This window comes from Loxodonta africana, chromosome 26 (genome assembly GCF_030014295.1).
Source record: "Loxodonta africana isolate mLoxAfr1 chromosome 26, mLoxAfr1.hap2, whole genome shotgun sequence".
Classification (NCBI taxonomy): Eukaryota; Metazoa; Chordata; class Mammalia; order Proboscidea; family Elephantidae; genus Loxodonta; species Loxodonta africana.
This window is the reverse complement of record NC_087367.1, coordinates 18,594,399-18,616,245: the sequence shown is the minus strand read 5'-3', so window position 1 is coordinate 18,616,245 and position 21,847 is coordinate 18,594,399. Positions and strand designations below refer to the sequence as shown.

Genomic DNA, 21,847 nt, shown 5'->3' with positions numbered 1-21,847 from the left:
TTTTAAATAATCAATATTTTTTGTTTTAGGAACTTGAACAGTACAAAAGAAGTTCTGCCAAGTCTTGGAAACAAATTGAATTTGATTCTTGAACCTAATTATTGTGTATTTATTTCTTCTTTCCCAAATGCAAGTAAGGTTGTTTTATTAACTATCACGTAGTATGCGAAGAAGGTTAAGACGTGCAGTTAGTTAAAAAGAAATGCTGAGTTTCTTGTGCCAGTGCAACTCCCTGGATAATTCAGTCTTTTAAAAGGGAAACAATTGTGTAACTACATGAAAGAAAATTTTTTTAATAAGAGCATCTTCTCCTAACTACCTTTAACGTGCTTAAGTCATGTATACTCAGTTCAGTGTTTCTAAGTTTCTGCTTACAAGTTTTTTAGGAGTATGAAGGCAAGAGTATTTGCTGTTTTGAATGTAAGGTTAAATGTTCATATTAGCCACATCCTTTGGTAAGGGGTCTCAGCTGTGGCTGTCAGGAAACCTTAGAAGTGTTCATTTTCACAGGTTTATTCTAACACTGAGGCACAAGGAGCACCTGAAGTACTTAGTTAAAATGCACATTTCTGGGTCCCCACACCCAGAGATTCTGAATCAGCAGGTCTGGAATGGGACTCAATAATCTGCATTTTCAAGCGGCACACCCAGTGATCCTGACACACTGAAAGTACCACTTTTTGAAGAACGGGCAAATCCAAGGAGATATTCTGTCAAGAAGCAGGCCAAAACTTCCTGAGTTGGTGATTACATGGATCAGTCTCTAAGATAGCATACCTTAAAGAAGGCTTCCATTGCTATGGATACATTTGTGTACCTGCTAAATGTTGCCATCAAGTCGATTCCGACTCATAGCGACCCTGTAGGACAGAGTAGAACTGCCCCACAGGGTTTCCAAGGAGCACCTGGTGGATTCGAACTGCTGACCTTTTGGTTAGCAGCCATAACTCTTAACTGCTACGCCACCAGGGTTTCCTTTGTACCCACTAGCCAGTTCCATTTTGAGTAAGTGTAATTACTGTCACTAACCAGGAAAGTCATTGACTCTGTGTACTTCATTTTACATATAAGATATGTTAGAGTGTTGGTTTTAAATTTGACCAAGCAAAAATGCTTTAGTGTGAATTAACTAAAAATGTACTGCCATCTACTTTTGCAATTTTTGTGGGCTGTAACATTATATGTGCCTGGCAATTCCTGGTAGTTTTGTTTTCTTTTTTTTAATTTTCTGAAAAAAAAAAAGCATAATCTCATTGAAACATGTATGTTGGACACAAGACTATCACTTCATTGTTCAGTTATGATTTCTTACAGGGTTACATGTTAGTAAATCTAGGTAACGATGAAATGCATCATAGGGTTATTTTGTGATTGTATGTAAAAGTTCATATTATTATTAAAATGCACTATAAGAAGGCTATTTATGATCCATCTTTGTCAATTCTTAACCAGCAGCATGTTGATTAATAATAGTAATATTTCTCAAAATAATTTTTATTTTTCCAGCAATTTGAGCTTCCATAAAGATTATAGCCTAGGAAATACTATGAGGCAGTTTTACTCTGTCCTATGGCGTAAACCTTGGTGACATAGTGGTTAAGTGCTGTGGCTGCTAGGAAAAAAGGTCTGCAGTTCGAATCCACCAGGTGCTCCTTAGAAACCCTAGGGGGCAGTTCCACCCTGTCCCCTAGAGTCACTGTGAGTTAGAATTGACTTGACGGCAGTGGGTTTGGTTTTAGGTTTATAGTGTTGCTGTGACTCAGAATCGACTCAAGGGCAATGGGTTTTGGGTTATGAACAACATAATCAAACTTAAATTAGCACTTATAGTCGCTTCCTCTTTTTTCCTCTTTCTTAGATAAGCATTACTTATGAGCAAACAAGTTAGATGCAGAGTGAACCAATAGCCCAAGCAAGGCCAAAGTGTCTTTGGGCCTCTCCCAACTGATAATGGTTAAGCACGGGGGCAGCCACAGGCCATGCAGCCAAGTGGCTGAGATTAAACTAAAGAGAGCCAAAGCTGTTACCAGCCAGATTGCTAAAGATCAAAGAACCATACATAAAACTGTCAAAAAATAACATTAGTGGGAAAACCACCCACTACTTCCAGGGGATGAACTATCCAGCATCACTGCACTGTAAAGCACAGTTGGACATTTGCTGATGTTCTGTTTTAGTTGGAGCCAAGGAGAATGGTAAGGCAGCTGTTCTGATGACGTAGAGCATGAGTTGCAGAAGCAAGGTAGTCAGGGCCGGATGGCACTCTTTATACACATGTGTAATACACAGAGAGCTGAAGAAGTGCCCCCATCATTAACTTTACTTGTTCAGTAGCTGAGTGCCTGCTGTAAGTACCGAGCATCGAATTATATGAGTGATACAAAGCTAACACCAATCTCAGGCCTAAGTAACGTCACAGAAACAAATACCATATTTTATGCAAATGACGTGTGCCTTCTACGTTTGTTTGCCAACCGCTCCCTCTCCCCACCCCGACAAGATATTTTCATAAACGTCATCATGCTTTTTTTTTTTTTTTGCTTTTTTTCCAGATAGCCACATCACTAGCTCCCTCACTTTCTTCAGGTGTTTACTTAAAGGCCACTTCTCAGTGGACTCTTCCTGAAAACTCTAAATGAAATTCCAACCCCCACCTCCTACTTTTCATATTTTTCCCCATTTTCTTTCTTTTTTTTTAATTTTGAATTTTTTAACCTCGAAATAAAAATCAATAACATAATCATTGAGGCTAGTGATTTTCCTTGCTATTAATCATGTATTATTTGCATTGTGGCAATGTTATATCCACTGATTATATCTCTTTTAATCTGTAGTAGTTTATAATACAGTATAAATAAACATACACATAGCAAAAACAACCAGAGAAAAATTATAGACAACATAGATAAGTTCGGTATCATAGAGCAGTAACTATATGTTGTTGTTGTGAGTTGCCGTCAAGTCTATTCTGACTCATGGTGATGATGTGTTAATGAGTAGAACTACTTTAGATGAAGGTTTACAGAACAAACTAGCTTCTCATTAAACAACTAGTGCACAGACTGTTTTGTGACATTGGTTACCATATGCTAATTTAACATATTAGTGTAAAAAAATTAGCGTAGGGCTTACAAAAATACCTGGTGGGCAGGGCAAGGGAGGGAACGGTTGGCAAACAAACATAGAAGGTGCATGTTATTTGTGTAAAAATACAATAAATATATATTAAAGAGCCTCACATTCATGCTGTTATGGATTGACTTGTGCCCCCTCAAAATATATGTTGGAATCCTAACCCTTATACTTGTGGATGTAATCCCATTTGGAAATAGGGTCTTCTTTGTAATGTTAATGAGGCCATATCAGTGTAGGGTGTGTCCTAAATCTTATAAGTTATAAGGAGCAGGACTGACACAGAGACAAAGAAGCACAAATGGGGGAAGAGAGATGCCACCTGAAGATTGCCAAGGAATGGAGGAATTTTGGAAGAGACAAGAACCTCCCCCCAGAGCCAAAGGACAAAGAGTCTTCCCCTCAAGGCAGTGCCTTGAATTTAGACTTCTGAACTGTGAGAAAATAAGTTTCTCTTCTTTAAAGTCACCCACTTGTGGTATGCCCATCTCAGCAGCACTAGCAGACTAAGACACAGGCTCTGAGGTGTGGTTATATTTAAAACATATAAGGAAGATATAAAGTGCAAAAAAAAAAAAAAAAGGAAACTTTAATAGAAATCCTGTGTAGCATCCCAGTACAGACAGCGCTACATGAAATCAGAAGATCCAGCTCTAGACCAGACTTTGCTTCGTTCAAGTAAGCATTTGGCTCTAATATGCCCCACACTCAGCTTTAAACAATCTAGTTTAGGAACCCCAAGAACACCAAGACCAATGAGTGGTATCTGATTAATGCGATGAAATGAGCCTTCATTAACTGTTTGCAGTGGCTGTGGTCCCAACACACTTGAGAACAGGGTTTTCAGCATGTTTCCAAGGATCCTCAGTCTTAGGAGTAGACAGGCACCCTGCCTGAGTGCTGGGGAGAAAGAGCGCCCTTTAAAGTGACAGTGAGCATTTCAGTCTCAGAAACACCATTGACTCGGTGGGAAGAAACAGCCTATTCCACAACAGCAATAGGAATTTTTATTATATAATTTGATTTCGTTACACATCACTGTCCATTTTTGACTTGAGACACCGATTGTCACATGTTGAAAGCCATTGTGTTTTCCTCAGATGGTATCGCTAACATTTAATAGCTTGAAGTCACGTGCTATGTCAATTCCCCAAATGTTTCCGAGCTAGACTGAAATTCATCTGCATATGAATAGTAGAAAATGTTTCCACTTACACTGTACACCCATATCTTTAGTAAGTTGAAATCAGCAATTTCAAAAGAGGCTCCCGTGGGACTGTCTTTGAACTACTTCAATAGATTAGCATCTTCAGAATTGTCTATAACTGATGTGACATATATAACCTGTAAGGCATTATGTAACTATTATACCATCATCATCAGTGTCAAAGGCCTTTTATAAAAATTGACAATACTATTCTGGTAATTTACCAATGTCTCCAGATACTTAAATACCATTCCAAGAAACAGAATTTGACTGTGGTTTCCTTAATGAAATGATTTTTCCTACTATAATGTAAGACACTTTGAATGCTATAATTTATCATTCTTTACAAGTTAGGTCACAGTAGCTGAACAAGTTCACATGCTCTCTAAGGTAGTCTCGCTCAAAGTTACTATGGTAACAGTGAAACAGTTCAGTGTCATTTCAAACTTTGTGCATGAATTACTTGAAGATCAATCAGAAAGCTATTCAGTCATTCAGTGCAAAATCCATTTTAATAATCTGTATAAACCATTTCATCCTTGAAATATGTAATATGGGTGCCTGTGTTCAGCAGCATTCTTTCTCTTTCCAATTCAAGGACATGAATTCCTAGTGTGTAACCCTGTTCCTCCTAGTGTAAAGGTTGGGTCAGCTGAGCATCTTTTCTGGAGGGACTTTAAGTCACAGCTGCTCTCTAATCTTAAAGATGTCATTTCTCAGTGCATATACTTTGTCTAGTCACATTACTTTAAGTTTTCTAAATAATCTAAGCAGAAACTAATACTTAAAAACATCACCAGAGGTTTGTCTAGTGTGCTTTGTCCCCAGTTCAGCCCACCCCCGCAGTTTTTGTCATGAAATTATCCCTCGGTAAAATCAGTGGGTGTTTTGTCTGAAGGTTCAGTGAAGCTGTCCAACACCCTCTTGCTGTGATCAGGTAACACAGAGCCCTGCACTTGGACATGTGCATAGGCAGGGGTTTTTAAATGATGTTGAAAGCATTCTAACCCAATTCTGTACGATGCCTTGCTTGAATCAAATGCACAACTCTTTTCTGTTATTTACAGTCAGTAATAATGCAGATGTTTTCTTTTCACCAAGTCCATTAGCAAACGTAAGATAATTTTCTTTAATGACCTACTTTTCTGTGTCTAGAACAAGGAAAACAAATCACTCACACTAATCCCTCATACATCTATGAATTATTGTTATTTACATTTTTGGTCCCAGGTTCCAAATGCCACATGTCCCTGCAAGTTGGAATAGCAAGGAACTCTGAACCATTTCCACCTCATTCAAGGCCTGGCAGGATCTGAGGGGCACAGAGTCTAAGGGTTAAAAGACTTAAAATGTAGCATCAAGAAAGGAACACAGCATTCTTTTTTCAGACACTCAAGAGAGTCATACACACCTAGGAGCTTAAGTTCTATTTTTATAGGAATGATTTTTGCTATCTACTAATGAAATGATCCCTTATTTTAAAAACAACTGTTCCTAGGATGACAAAAACTGGGATAAATGCATATAAAATCAGAAAGTTTTTTGTGAATCTTGCTGTTGCACCTTGAGTAAAGGCACACAATGGGTGAGTTGTCACAGGATTGTTTGAGCTGCCTGTCAGGGAAAAAATTGACAGTGTCAGATATGGTATGTCCCAGGTAATACAATATTTACCATATGCGCACTGAGTGCTCAGCGCGTTGCCAAATATCTTTCATTGCTAAAGATCCAGAACATTTTAAAGAGCCCAGAATTCAGACTTAACAAAGCAACAGTGAGTGTTCTGAGACTTGGCATCATAGAAAACATAAATGAGTTTGTTTCTCTTGCGAGTATAGGCTCATTACCATGTTGTTGTAAAGAAGCCCTTATGGCACAGTGATTAAGCACTTGGCTTCTAACTGAAAAGTCAGTGGTTCAAATCCACTAGCCACTCTGAGGGAGAAAGATGTGACAGTCTGCTTCTTAAAGATTACAGCTTTGGAAACCTTGTGGGGCAGTTCTTCTCTGTCCTGTAGTCTTGGAATCAACTTGACGGCAAGGGTTTTGGTTTGGTTTTTTGGTGGTGGTGGTTGTATGCCATCAAGTCAACTCTAATTCATAGTGGCCCCAAGTGACAGAGTAGAACTGCCCCATAGGGTTTTCTAGGCTGTAGTCATCACAGGAGCACATCATCAGGCCTTTCTCCCATGGAGCCACTGTGTGGGTTCAGACCTTTGGGTTAGCAGCCAAGTGCTTAACCTGTGCACCACTAAAAAAGGACTCCGTAATTCCCCCTAGAATACCATATTCATTATCACAGTACTGATAAAAATCACTTAGCAATGGATGGCCTAAAATTATTGGTGTCATCACCCAGGAATATTTAAAACAACTACTAACTTTCCACCCTGTTTACTTGGTGTGTTCCCAGGGTGGCCCTGGTATTTCCAATGGCCATGAGGACCCTGTTATGCTCCCCACTGCCTTCCTGTGCAGTTTGGGAACAGCCTTTTGCCCAAAATGACTTTACTCAGCCATAGACCATGTACATTTTTGCGGAACAAGAAGCTACTTCACCTTGCTTCAACCTGTTCAGTAGCTGTAGAACTAATTCCATCCAGAATATGCTAGCATTTACCTCAGTGTACATTAGACCTGTCATTTTCTAATAACATCAAAGTGGCCTCAAGCTATTGACCTTCAACAGGTGACTAACTTGACAACTGTTTTTTTTTTTTAATTAGAGAAAATGTTGGACTTTTCTTTCAAAGCAAGGCTTTAAATCTGTTTATTATAAAATAGAGCTTTAATTTAAAAAATACATCTCCCTCAGAAAACGGCTTCCTCAGAATCATGTGTAAAAAGTAATAGTCCCAAGTAGAATACTTACCACAAGTAAAATTCAGTCCATAGAACTCATTGACTATAAGAATCTCACAGCAATATTTTTGGAATGTAAAATAACCGAATATTTTAAAAGGAATGGGCATTTCTTCGATATTTCTTAAGAAAAAGAAAAAAAGAAAGAGATGAAATTCAATAGACTCTGGTAATAGTCCTACCAGATGAAAAGAAAGGCAATCCTTTTTTTATGTATTTCCAACATGAATATAGTTTTTTATTTCTCTGTCATAAAAATTATGCTCACAATAAAAAACCTTGAACAATTCTGAGAAGTATAAAGAAAAAAGTAAAAGTTATCTGAAATACCACTATCCAGAAATAACTATTGTGATATACACACACATATACATATATACCTGTGAAAGCTGGAACCTGTGTAAGGCAGAAACATATAAGAGAAGGAAAACTCAAATGTTTTCCACTAAAATGAGCAATAGAATAGTGGTAAGGCTGCACCCTGTCAAAGGAAAAAAATTGGCAAGACCCAGAAAAACAAGGCAGTCCTGTCAAGTTCCAGCTCTCACAGGTTTCACTGTATATATATGTATAGACATATATAGATATATGTGTGTGTATATATAAAAAATAAGTGTGTGCTTATAAAATTTTACATATATGTAATTAAACTCTTCGTGCTCTTTCCTAAAATGCTTTTTTTTCTCCCAAACATATGCCTTGGACATCTTTCCAAGTCAGTAAGCATAGCATGCCATCATTTTTAATCATAGCTTGGTGTTCCATTGTAGTGGTAACCTTAATTTAACAACTCCTGATGATGGATTGGTGTGTAACTTTTTGTAACTGCCGTTGATATAAACATAAAAGAAAACATAGCTAACACACACAGGGCATTAGAGGGGGCTATTTGTGACTAAACAGATTTGAGAGTACTAGTATATGAAATAAAACTAGACTAGACCATAGGCGGAAAAGGATGGAGAGAACAACTAATCCATTTCAGGAGAAGCTTTATACTGGCCTTGTGGCTTTCTAGGTCTGCTTTACAGCTTCTGTCAATCAACAAATATATATTAAATTCTTTCTATTTGTAAGGTCTAGGTGATGGAGCCCTGGCGGTGTGGTGATTAAGAGCTCGGCTGCTTACCAAAAGGTCAGCAGTTCGAATCCACCTTGGAAACCCTATGAGACAGCTCTACTCTGTCCTGTATGATCGCTGTGAGTCAGGAATTGACTCAGTATCCATGAGTTTGGGGTGTTTTGGTTTCTAGGTGACTGAGGAATTCAACAGATGTATCCTATCCCTAAAGAACTCACAGTGCGGTTGAAGACACAAAATATATATCCTTAAGACTGTAACAATGCATGTAGTAGATGACTTGTGCCAAGAAAGTATAAGAAGCCAGTACCACATGTCCATGATATTCTTGTATTTAATATTTGTGGTCTCGCTTGTTCCCAGGTGACCTGCGGAGCTCCATGGCTTTCAGTTATTGGTCATTTTCTAAGGCACAAAATTGAATTACTCATATTGAGAGGCTGTAATTTGGAAAGGATAGGTAGGGATCTAGGAAGGAATTAGGAGAAGAGGAAGGAAATTCTAGGAGAGCAGAATAGTGTGAGCACAGACATGGTCAAGGGCTGCATAAGGGCTGGAATGGCTCAGAAAGGCTATAGCACAGGAATCAAATTGGGAACAGTCGGAGATGAGTCTGGAATGATAGCCAGGAACCAGCCTGTGCAGGGCCTTGAATGACAGGCTAAGCAGTGGATTGCCACTGAAGGCCTGACCGTGAGAAAGACCGTATGTAAAGCAGTGTTTTAAGAAAATGAATGTGGTACCAGCAAGTAAAATGGACTAGAGCAAGGGCAGATTAAGAACAGCAAAAAAGAGTGAAATTAGTCAGTTACAAAAGGACAAATATTGTATAATACCACTATTATAAGATCTCGAGAAATAGTTTAAACAGAGAAGAAAATATTCTTTAATGGTCACGAGAAGGGGGAGGGAGGGATGGAAGAAGAGGAGTTTTCACTAGATAGTTGATAAGAATTATTTTAGTTGAAGGAAAAGACAACACACAATACAGGAGAGGCCAGCACAACTGGACTAAACCAAAAGCAGTTTCCTGAATAAACTGAATGTTTCGAAGGCCAGCATAGCAGGGGCGGGGGTCTGGGGACCATGGTTTCAGGGGACATCTAAGTCAATTGGCATAATAAAATCTATTAAGAAAGCATTCTGCATCCCACTTTGGCATCTGCGGTCTTAAATGCCAGCAAGCAGCCATCTAAGATGCATCAATTGGTCTCAACCCACGTGGAGCAAAGGAGAATGAAGAACACCAAAGACACAAGGTAATTATAAGCCCAAGAGACAGAAGGGCCATATAAACCAGAGACTACATCAGCCTGAGACCATAAGAACTAGATGGTGACCGGCTACAACAATGACTGCCCTGACAGGTAACACAACAGAGAACCCTTGAGGGAGCAGGAGAGCAGTGGGATGCAGACTCCGAATTCTCATTACAAAACCAGACTTAATGGTCTGACTGAGACTAGAACGACCCTGGTGGTCATGGTCCTCAGACCTTCTGTTAGCCCAAGACCGGAACCATTCCCAAAGCCAACTCTTCTGACAGGGATTGAACAGGACAATGGGATAGAAAATGATACTGGTGAAGAACGAGCTTCTTGGATCAAGTAGACGCTTGAGACTACGTTGGCATCTCCCATCTGGAGAGGAGATGAGAGGGCACATGGGTCAGAAGCTGGCTAAATGGACACAAAAAGAGAGTGGATGGAAGGAGTGTGCTGTCTCATTAGGGGGAGAGCAATGAGGAATATATCGCAAGGTGTTTATAAATTTTTGTATGAGACTGACTTGATTTGTAAACTTTCACTTAAAGCACAATAAAATTTTTAAAACTTTTTAATTAAAAAAAAGCAAAAAAGGGAGCAGGCTTCAGCAAAAGTTCAGGTATAAGATGACAAAGGCCTGGAATAGCACGATGGCCACAACAGGGTGGCTGCCCCCAGCCAGCTAGAAGGTTACCTCCTTGTGGCAGGCACCATGTCCCTTCATCTCTCACTGCGCTCTACTAGGCTAAACACAAATGCTGCACATGAATTTGTGGATTGGCATCAGAAAGGAAAAACCAACATGGTAACTAACCCAGTGTATAGGCAGGCCAGGGAGAGAGAATTGTCATCCATTTATTCACTCAATTCAACAATTTTTTTCCCCCTTTTTAAAATTTTATTGTGTTTTAGGTGAAGGTTTATAGCACAGATTAGTTTCTCCAGAAACTTATACACAAATTGTTTTGTGACACTGGTTACAATCCTCGCAATGTGTCAGCACTCTCCCCCTTTCTGTTTCTGCCCTGGATTCTCCATGTCCAGTCTTCCTCTCCCTTCTTACCTTCTCCTCTTTGCTTTTGGGCACACGTTGCCCATTTGGTCTTATATACTTGATTGAACTGAGAAGCACGTTCCTCACGTGTTTGTTCTATAGTCCTGTCTAATCTTTGGCTGAAAAGTGGACTTCAGGAATGGCTTCATTTCTGAGTTAGCAGGGTGTCCAAGGGCCATAGACTCAGGGGTTCTGGCAGTCTGTCAGACCAGTAAGTCTGTTTTTTGTGTGTGTGTGTGTGAATTTGAATTTTGTTCTTCATTTTTCTCCCACTCTGGCTGGACCCTCCATTATGATCCCTGTCAGGGTGATTGGTGGTGGTAGAAGGGCACCATCTAGTTCTGGGCTCAGACTGGTGGAGGCTGTGGTTCATGAGGTTCAGTATTAATCCTTTGCACTAATATTTTCCTTGTGTCTTTGGTTTTCTTCATTTTCCTTTGCTCTGGATGGAATGGGACCGGTAGATGATCTTAGATGGCTGCTCGCCAGCTTTTAAGACCCCAGATGCTACTCACCAAAGTACGATGTAGAACATTTTCTTTATGAACTATGTTATGCCAATTGATCCAGATGTCCCCTGAGACCATGGTTCCCAGTCCTCAGCTCCAGTAACCTCGGTCCTTCATAGTATTAGGATGTGTCTAGGAAGCTTCTATGACTTTGCCTTGGTCAAGTTGCGCTGACTTCCCCTATATCGTGTATTGTCTTTCCCTTCACCAAAGTTAACACTTGTCTACTATCTAATTAGTGATTTTGCCTCCCCGCCTGTACCCTCCCTTGTGACCATCAAAGATTGTTTTTTTCTGTGTGTAAACCTTTTCTTGGGTTTTTATAATAGTGGTCTCATACAATATTTGTCCTTTCATGATTGACTTCTTTCACTCAGCATAATGCCCTCCAGGTTCATCCATGTTGTGAGATGTTTTTCAAATTTATCATTGTTCTTTATGGTGGCATAGTATTCCATTAGGTGTATGTACCATAGTTTGTTTATCCATTCATCTGTTGAAGGGCACTTAGGTTGTTTCTTTTTGCTATTGAGAATAATGCTGCAGTGAACATGGGTGTGCATATGTCTATTCATGTGGACAGCTCTTATCTCTGTAGGATGTATTTCTAGGAGTGGGATTGCTGGATCATACGGTATTTCTATTTCTAGCTTTTTAAGGAGGTGCCATATCGTTTTCCATAGTGGTTGTACCATTTTACATTACCACCAACAGTGCATAAGACTTCGAGTCTCCGCACAACCTCTCCAACATTTGTTATTTTCTGGTTTTTTGATTTGTGCCAGTAATGTTGGGGCTAGATGGTATCTCATTGTAGTTTTGATCTGCATTTCTCTAATGGCTAATGATCGCATGCATTTCCTCAGGTATCTGTTAGCTGCCTGAATATCTCCTTTGGTGAAGTGTCTGTTCATATCCTTTGCCTGTTTTTTAATTAGATTATTTGTCTTTTTGTTATTGAGGTGTTTAAGTATTCTATAGATTTTAGAGATTAGACCCTTGTCAGATATGTCATAGTCAAAAATTTTTTTCCAGTCTGTAGCTTCTCTTTTTACTCTTCAGTGGAGTCTTTCGATGAAGTTTTAATTTTTAGGAGCTCCCAGTTGTCTAGTTTATCTCCTGGTGTTTGTAAATTATTAGTTATGGTGTGTATACTCTTTATGCCATGTATTTAAAAAAAAGGCCCCTATTTTTTCTTCCATGATCTTTACCATTTTAGGTTTTATATTTAGGTCTTCGATCCATTTTGAGTTAGTTTTTGTGTGTGGTGTGAGGTATGGGTTCTGTTTCATTTTTTTAAAGATGGAAATCCAGTTTGCCAGCACCATTTGTTAGACTATCTTTTCCCCATTTAATGAACTTTGGCCCTTCGTCAAAGATCAGCTCACCGTAGGTGGATGGACCAACAGATATTTTTTGCAAAGCTAATTGGTTCAAAGACTTGGGCTGGCCACTGAGAAGGATTACAGTGATGAATCAGAGCTTACTAGGAGTTAACACTCTACTAATGGAAGACTGCAAGGTGGCCCCGCATGCAATGCGCTGTGAGAGAGAACAAAGGGGTTTTTCACAGAGAACACCTAGCCAAGGGAACAGGCAGGCTTCCCACAGATAGAAGAAGAAGACAGATGGATCAGTGAAAGGCAGGAGCAGAACCAGGCTATAGAAATCTTAAGGGTACTTTCAAGAGGGACAGACCTTAGATGTAAATTTGACCTGGAAAACTGTCCACATATTGTTAAATGGGAAAAAAAAGTATGCATACTTTGCATCTTATACAATAAAATGGTCTTGTTCTTATTAAAAATATATAAAATTCTAGCAAGATACACAAGAAAATTAACTCTGGGTTGTGACATTTCAGATGACTTACTTTCTTCCTTGTACATTTTTGTATTGTGTGCATTTTTTTTTTGCAGTGAATTGCAGTGAGTTATTTTGTAAGCAGAAAGAGCAGCAAAGCTACTTCCATTTTTATTTAAAACAGAAGGCAGCCAATAGCCCAAATGCTGCAGGAAAGATAATGACTTGGGGGAAAATATAAGTTGAATAATGAGGAGGTTTATAAATGTAAATGTAACAACTAGAAGGTGTATGTGGCCTTCAAGAGAGGAGTTTCATGTAGCGATGGAATGGAAACCAGGTAATGATCCCTTGGGATATTGAGATTTTGCAAAGAACCCAAGAATGTTTAGTAATGTCTGCTACTGCCTCACTTTTTTTTTTTTTATTAACTTTTATTAAGCTTCAAGTGAACGTTTACAAATCCAGTCTGTCACATATAAGTTTACATACATCTTACTCCGTACTCCCACTTGCTCTCCCCCTATTGAGTCAGCCCTTTTAGTCTCTCCTTTCCTGACAATTTTGCCAGCTTCCCTCTCTCTCTATCCTCCCATCCCCCCTCCAGACAAGAGTTGCCAACACACTCTCAAGTGACCACCTGATATAATTAGCTCACTCTTCATCAGCATCTCTCTCCCACCCGCTGCCCAGTCCCTTTCATGTCTGATGAGTTGTCTTCGGGGATGGTTCCTGTCCTGTGCCAACAGAAGGTCTGGGGAGCATGGCTGCCGGGATTCCTCTAGTCTCAGTCAGACCATTAAGTCTGGTCTTTTTATGAGAATTTGGAGTCTGCATCCCACTGATCTCCTGTTCCCTCAGGAGTTCTCTGTTGTGCTCCCTGTCAGGGCAGTCATCGATTGTGGCCGGGCACCAACTAGTTCTTCTGGTCTCAGGATGATGTAGGTCTCTGGTTCATGTGGCCCTTTCTGTCTCTTGGGCTCTTAGTTGTCGTGTGACCTTGGTGTTCTTCATTTTCCTTTGCTCCAGGTGGGTTGAGACCAATTGATGCATCTTAGATGGCCGCTTGTTAGCATTTAAGACCCCAGACGCCACATTTCAAAGTGGGATGCACAATGTTTTCATAATAGAATTATTTTGCCAATTGACTTAGAAGTCCCCTCAAACCATGTTCCCCAGACCCCCGCCCCTGCTCCGCTGACCTTTGAAGCATTCATTTTATCCCGGAAACTTCTTTGCTTTTGGTCCAGTCCAATTGAGCTGATCTTCCATGTATTGAGTGTTATCTTTCCCTTCACCCAAAGCAGTTCTTATCTACTGATTAATCAATAAAAAACCCTCTCCCTCCCTCCCTCCCCCCTTTGTAACCACAAAAGTATGTGTTCTTCTCAGTTTTTACTATTTCTCAAGATCTTATAATAGTGGTCTTATACAATATTTGTCCTTTTGCCTCTGACTCATTTCGCTCAGCATAATGCCTTCCAGGTTCCTCCATGTTATGAAATGTTTCACAGATTCGTCACTGTTCTTTATCGATGCATAGTATTCCATTGTGTGAATATACCACAATTTATTTACCCATTCATCCATTGATGGACACCTTGGTTGCTTCCAGCTTTTTGCTATTGTAAACAGAGCTGCAATAATCATGGGTGTGCATATATCTGTTTGTGTGAAGGCTCTTGTATCTCTAGGGTATATTCCGAGGAGTGGGATTTCTGGGTTGTATGGTAGTTCTATTTCTAACTGTTTAAGATAACGCCAGATAGATTTCCAAAGTGGTTGTACCATTTTACATTCCCACCAGCAGTGTATAAGAGTTCCAATCTCTCCGCAGCCTCTCCAACATTTATTATTTTGTGTTTTTTGGATTAATGCCAGCCTTGCTGGTGTGAGATGGAATCTCGTCGTAGTTGTAATTTGCATTTCTCTAATGGCTAGTGATCGAGAGCATTTTCTCATGTATCTGTTGGCTGCCTGAATATCTTCTTTAGTGAAATGTGTGTTCATATCCTTTGCCCACTTCTTGATTGGGTTGTTTGTCTTTTTGTGGTTGAGTTTTGACAGAATCATGTAGATTTTAGAGATCAGGCGCTGGTCTGAGATGTCATAGCTGAAAATTCTTTCCCAGTCTGTAGGTGGTCTTTTTACTCTTTTGGTGAAGTCTTTAGATGAGCATAGGTGTTTGATTTTTAGGAGCTCCCAGTTATCGGGTTTCTCTTCATCATTTTTGGTAATGTTTTGTATTCTGTTTATGCCTTGTATTAGGGCTCCTAGGGTTGTCCCTATTTTTTCTTCCATGATCTTTTTTGTTTTAGTCTTTATGTTTAGGTCTTTGATCCACTTGGAGTTAGTTTTTGTGCATGGTGTGAGGTATGGGTCCTGTTTCATTCTTTTGCAAATGGATATCCAGTTATGCCAGCATCATTTGTTAAAAAGACTATCTTTTCCCCAGTTAACTGACACTGGTCCTTTGTCAAATATCAGCTGCTCACACGTGGATGGATTTATATCTGGGTTCTCAATTCTGTTCCACTGGTCTATGTGCCTGTTGTTGTACCAGTACCAGGCTGTTTTGACTACTGTGGCTGTATAATAGGTTCTGAAATCAGGTAGAGTGAGGCCTCCCACTTTCTTCTTCTTTTTCAGTAATGCTTTGCTTATCTGGGGCTTCTTTCCCTTCCATATGAAATTGGTGATTTGTTTCTCTATCCCCTTAAAATATGACATTGGAATTTGGATCGGAAGTGCGTTATATGTATAGATGGCTTTTGGTAGAATAGACATTTTTACTATGTTAAGTCTTCCTATCCATGAGCAAGGTATGTTTTTCCACTTAAGTATGTCCTTTTGAATTTCTTGTAGCAGAGCTTTGTAGTTTTCTTTGTATAGGTCTTTTACATCCTTGGTAAGATTTATTCCTAAGTATTTTATCTTCTTGGGGGCTACTGTGAATGGTATTGATTTGGTTATTTCTTCTTCGGTGTTCTTTTTGTTGATGTAGAGGAATCCAAGTGATTTTTGTATGTTTATTTTATAACCTGAGACTCTACCAAACTCTTCTATTAGTTTCAGTAGTTTTCTGGAGGATTCCTTAGGGTTTTCTGTGTATAAGATCATGTCATCTGCAAATAGTGATAACTTTACTTCCTCCTTGCCAATCCGGATACCCTTTATTTCTTTGTCTAGCCTAATTGCCCTGGCTAGGACTTCAAGTACGACGTTGAATAAGAGCGGTGATAAAGGGCATCCTTGTCTGGTTCCCGTTCTCAAGGGAAATGCTTTCAGGTTCTCTCCATTTAGAGTGATATTGGCTGTTGGCTTTGCATAGATGCCCTTTATTATGTTGAGGAATTTTCCTTCAATTCCTATTTTGGTAAGAGTTTTTATCATAAATGGGTGTTGGACTTTGTCAAATGCCTTTTCTGCATCAATTGATAAGATCATGTGGTTTTTATCTTTTGTTTTATTTATGTGATGGATTACATTCATGGTTTTTCTGATATTAAACCAGCCTTGCATACCTGGTATAAATCCCACTTGATCAGGGTGAATTATTTTTTTGATGTGTTGTTGGATTCTATTGGCTAGAATTTTGTTGAGGATTTTTGCATCTATGTTCATGAGGGATATAGGTCTATAATTTTCTTTTTTTGTAATGTCTTTACCTGGTTTTGGTATCAGGGAGATGATGGCTTCATAGAATGAGTTGGGTAGTATTCCGTCATTTTCTATGCTTTGAAATACCTTCAGTAGTAGTGGTGTTAACTCTTCTCTGAAAGTTTGGTAGAACTCTGCAGTGAAGCCGTCCGGGCCAGGACTTTTTTTTGTTGGAAGTTTTTTGATTACCGTTTCAATCTCTTTTTTTGTTATGGGTCTATTTAGTTGTTCTACTTCTGAATGTGTTAATTTAGGTAGGTAGTGTTTTTCCAAGAATTCATCCATTTCTTCTAGGTTTTCAAATTTGTTAGAGTACAATTTTTCGTAGTAATCTGAAATTATTCTTTTAATTTCATTTGGTTCTGTTGTGATGTGGTCCTTCTCGTTTCTTATTCGGGTTATTTGTTTCCTTTCCTGTATTTCTTTAGTCAGTCTAGCCAATGGTTTATCAATTTTGTTAATTTTTTCAAAGAACCAGCTTTTGGCTTTGTTAATTCTTTCAATTGTTTTTCTGTTCTCTAATTCGTTTAGTTCAGCTCTAATTTTTATTATTTGTTTTCTTCTGGTGCCTGATGGGTTCTTTTGTTGCTCACTTTCTATTTGTTCAAGTTGTCGGGACAGTTCTCTGATTTTGGCTCTTTCTTCTTTTTGTATGTGTGCATTTATCAATATAAATTGGCCTCTGAGCACTGCTTTTGCTGTGTCCCAGAGGTTTTGATAGGAAGTATTTTCATTCTCGTTGCATTCTATGAATTTCCTTATTCCCTGCTTGATGACTTCTATAACCCAGTCTTTTTTCAGGAAGGTATTGTTCATTTTCCAAGTATTTGATTTCTTTTCCCTAGTTTTTCTGTTATTGATTTCTAGTTTTATTGCCTTGTGGTCTGAGAAGATGCTTTGTAATATTTCGATGTTTTGGACTCTGCAAAGGTTTGTTTTATGACCTAATATGTGGTCTATTCTAGAGAATGTTCTATGTGTGCTAGAAAAAAAAAGTATATTTTGCAGCAGTTGGGTGGAGAGTTCTGTATAAGTCAATGAGGTCAAGTTGGTTGATTGTTGTAAGTAGGTCTTCCGTGTCTCTACTGAGCTTCTTACTGGATGTCCTGTCCTTCTCCGAAAGTGGTGTGTTGAAGTCTCCTACTATAATTGTGGAGGTGTCTATCTCACTTTTCAATTCTGTTAAAATTTGATTTATGTATGTTGCAGCCCTGTCATTGGGTACATAAATATTTAATATGGTTGTGTCTTCCTGATCAATTGTCCCTTTTATCATTATATAGTGTCCTTCTTTATCCTTTGTGGTGGATTTAAGTCTAAAGTCTATTTCGTCAGAAATTAATATTGCTACTCCTCTTCTTTTTTGCATATTGTTTGCTTGATATATTTTTTTCCATCCTTTGAGTTTTAGTTTGTTTGTGTCTCTAAGTCTAAGGTGTGTCTCTTGTAGGCAGCATATAGATGGATCGTGTTTCTTTATCCAGTCCGTGACTCTCTGTCTCTTTATTGGTGCATTTAGTCCATTTACATTCAGCGTAATTATAGATAAACAAGTTTTTAGTGCTGTCATTTTGATGCCTTTTCATGTGTGTTGTTGGCAATTTCATTTTTCCACATACTTTTTTGTGCTGAGACGTTTTTCTTAGTAAATTGTGAGATCCTCATTTTCATAGTGTTTGACTTTATGTTAGTTGAGTCGTTAACGTTTTTCTTGGCTTTTATCTTGAGTTATGGAGTTGTTATACCTTTTTGTGGTTACCTTATTATTTACCCCTATTTTTCTAAGTAAAAACCTAACTTGTATCGTTCTATATCGCCTTGTATCACTCTCCATCTGGCAGTTCAATGCCTCCTATATTTAGTCCCTCTTTTTGATTATTGTGATCTTTTACCTATTGACTTCCATGATTCCCTGTTATGTGTATTATTATTATTTTTTTTTAATTAATCTTAATTTGTTTGTTTTTGTGATTTCCCTATTTGAGTTGATATCAGGACGTTCTGTTTTGTGACCTTGTATTGTGCTGGTATCTGATATTATTGGTTTTCTGACCAAACAATATCCTTTAGTATTTCTTGTAGCTTTGGTTTGGTTTTTGCAAATTCTCTAAACTTGTGTTTATCTGTAAATATCTTAATTTCGCCTTCATATTTCAGAGAGAGTTTTGCTGGATATATGATCCTTGGTTGGCAGTTTTTCTCCTTCAGTGCTCTGTATATGTCGTCCCATTCCCTTCTTGCCTGCATGGTTTCTGCTGAGTAGTCTGAACTTATTCTTATTGATTCTCCCTTGAAGGAAACCTTTCTTTTCTCCCTGGCTGCTTTTAAAATTTTCTGTTTGTCTTTGGTTTGGGCGAGTTTGATGATAATGTGTCTTGGTGTTTTTCTTTTTGGATCAATCTTAAATGGGGTTCGATGAGCATCTTGGATAGATATCCTTTCGTCTTTCATGATGTCAGGGAAGTTTTGTGTCAGGAGTTCTTCAACTATTTTCTCTGTGTTTTCTGTCCCCCCTCCCTGTTCTGGGATTCCAATCACCCGCAAATTATCCTTCTTGATAGAGTTCCACATGATTCTTAGGGTTTCTTCATTTTTTTTTAATTCTTTTATCTGATTTTTTTTCCAGCTATGTTGGTGTTGATTCCCTGGTCCTCCAGATGTCCCAGTCTGCATTCTAATTGCTCGAGTCTGCTCCTCTGACTTCCTGTTGAGTTGTCTAATTCTGTAATTTTATTGTTAATCTTTTGGATTTCTACATGCTGTCTCTCTATGGATTCTTGCAACTTATTAATTTTTCCACTATGTTCTTGAATAATCTTTTTGAGTTCTTCAACAGTTTTATCGGTGTGTTCCTTGGCTTTTTCTACAGTTTGCCTTATTTCGTTTGTGATGTCTTGAAGCATTCTGTAAATTAGTTTTTTATATTCTGTATCTGATAATTCCAGGATTGTATCTTCATTTGGGAAAGATTTTGATTCTTTTGTTTGGGGGGTTGGAGAAGCTGTCATGGTCTGCTTCTTTATGTGGTTTGATATGGACTGCTGTCTCCGAGCCATCACTGGGAAACTAGTTTTTCCAGAAAATCCGCTGACTGGTACGCTGGCTCCAGGCTCTGAAAACAATCACTGCCTCCCCGTATTTGTTCGTTCTCTGTCTCTAAATCTGTGTTTGTTGTTCAGGGTTCGTAGATTGTTATGTATGTGATCGATTCACTTGTTTTTCCGAGTCTTTGTTGCAAGAGGGATCCGCGGTAGCGTCCACCTAGTCTGCCATCTTGGCCCTGCCTCCTGCCTCGCTTTTAAGAGCAATTAATCCTCTTGTCCTAAAAACCTAAATATATGACATAGTGCCAGACTCAAATCAGAAAGTGGGGGAGCTGCCTGAAGTTGGGTCTGTACTTCCTAATGATGCTGGCTTGATTCTGTACCTTTGAGTTGATTTGATTTGTGCCTTTTTTAAGGTGGGTTTAACAGTCCACTTCAACAACACAGATAATGTAATGGTGCCTCTGAAAAATAAACCCTCTTTTTTTGATTAAAAAACTAGCTCACTTTGCTTTGTAATATCTCACCTTTATAGAACTCCCTTGAGGCAGGTGAGGCTGAGATAATTATTTCCATTTTACAAATGAAGAAACTAATTAAGATAGAAAAGTAAGTTGCCCGTGGTCACATGGCAGCCAATCAGTAGAGGGCATTTCTGACTCCTAGGTCACTCAAGGGCAGGGTGGGTTGGGAGGTCAGTCTTGCCTTCCCAGAACCCCATGCTTCCTGAGAGAGTCTTCATAGTGCTATGACTTGAGCAAAGTCTGAGCTTAGTTTTCTTACCTGAAAATGGGTTGCCCTGAGAGTTAAATAACTAAACCTGTAATTATAATAGGAACCCTGGTGGCACAATGGTTAAGAGGTCAGCTGCTAACCAAAAGGTCTGCAGTTCAATCCACCAGCTGCTCCTTGGAAACCCTATGGGGCAGTTCTACTCTGTCCTGGAGCGTCACTATGAGTTGGCATTGACTCAACAGCAACAGGTTTGGATTTTTTGGGGGGGGGGGGTGGTTATACATATAATTACATATAGTAGATGCTCAGTATTTTTTTGTTTGTTTTTAAGTCAAAGAAACAGAGCCTTCTTCACATCTTGTTAGGGACTCACAGTTTAGTTATTTGCCCCCATTCACTCTACCTGCTTGGGATCATTTTCACCCTTCCAAATTTTCCACCTTTCTTGCTACTACTTTTTAAAATCTACAGTTCTTTCTTGATTATAAAAGGATATGTGCCCACTATAGAAAACTCATGAAGTACAGAAAAATGCAAAGAAAATGATGGAAACAAATACCACTGAGATAACTACTGCTAACATTGGGGGCATGTCTTTCTTCTAGTCCTGCTACTTTCTTGAGCAGTCTTTTATTCTCCAGCCTCTTTTCATACCCAACTATTCTTACTTCTTAAAAATAACTGGGAATCGAGGACTGGAATAGAGATTTAACAGTGCCAGGACAGAAATGAACTAATATGCATGTTATTTAGTCTGTAACATGGGCTCTGGGTTTTTCTGGAGGATAGCTTGGTTTTCCTCAGCTCGTTGTCATGGCTTATTACATGTTAATCGTATCAGTAATGCTTATATTGTCAGTTCCTGGTTCCCAATATACAGACATTTTGTAAGGGAATGGTGAACAGTACAAGGCCTAAGGCGATAATGATTAGCAAGCACTATAAACACTCCAGATGGTGGACTATATATAAGGTGTTACCTTTAACCAGTATCACAGAGCTCTCTTCTGAAACTCCTTTATAACCGTCATTATCAGGTGATCATTAACAACAAATCATAACAATCTCAATTATTTAAGCCATTCTATCTTACCTCATGAGTCCAGATCCAACAAGGACTCCAGCAATGCTGAGCACACCCACTCCACTGTTGACGACATTTGGGTTTTGGATGATACCAAGTAGCACCAGAGTTAGAAATTCACCAATTAAGTGGGGGGCCAAGAGAGCAGCAGAGAAATATCCAAATCTGGCGACCTCAGGGTATAAGCCCAGAGTCCTAGAAAAACATACAGCCTTCTTCAGTCTCTCTCCAAGGGTTATCATTTAAGAAAAATACCACACTTGCCTGTACAGAACAAATCCACGGTGGTTAGTGGGTGAGAAGAGTTTCCAGGGCAAGCCAACCTCCCCTTTGAAAGGCCTCCTTGGAACAGAGCCAACATTTGGGACCATTTATTACTGCAGATTGTTTCTGTTGGCTTCAACTCAATGT

The 21,847-nt window shown here is 39.0% G+C and overlaps 2 protein-coding genes across 3 annotated transcripts in view; one reads left to right on the top strand and one right to left on the bottom strand.

Moving 5' to 3' along the window:
* DYNC2LI1 (dynein cytoplasmic 2 light intermediate chain 1) overlaps positions 1-2,717 on the top strand; it is a 46,746-nt gene extending 44,029 nt beyond the window's left edge. Inside the window, exons 13-14 of one of the 2 annotated variants that reach the window (XM_010595899.3) lie at positions 30-133; positions 511-2,717. In XM_010595899.3, coding sequence (XP_010594201.1) covers positions 30-92 — 63 coding nt within the window. In that variant the 3' untranslated portion in view covers positions 93-133; positions 511-2,717. Of the gene's footprint in view, positions 1-29 lie in introns of both variants that reach the window. The other variant, XM_003416101.4, reaches the window with a different exon arrangement.
* Positions 2,718-5,789: 3,072 nt separating this feature from the next.
* The window catches only part of ABCG5 (ATP binding cassette subfamily G member 5), a 36,944-nt gene continuing 20,886 nt past the window's right edge, over positions 5,790-21,847 (bottom strand). Inside the window, 3 exon segments of the mRNA XM_064276971.1 lie at positions 5,790-5,953; positions 7,212-7,324; positions 21,446-21,631. Coding sequence (XP_064133041.1) covers positions 5,790-5,953; positions 7,212-7,324; positions 21,446-21,631 — 463 coding nt within the window.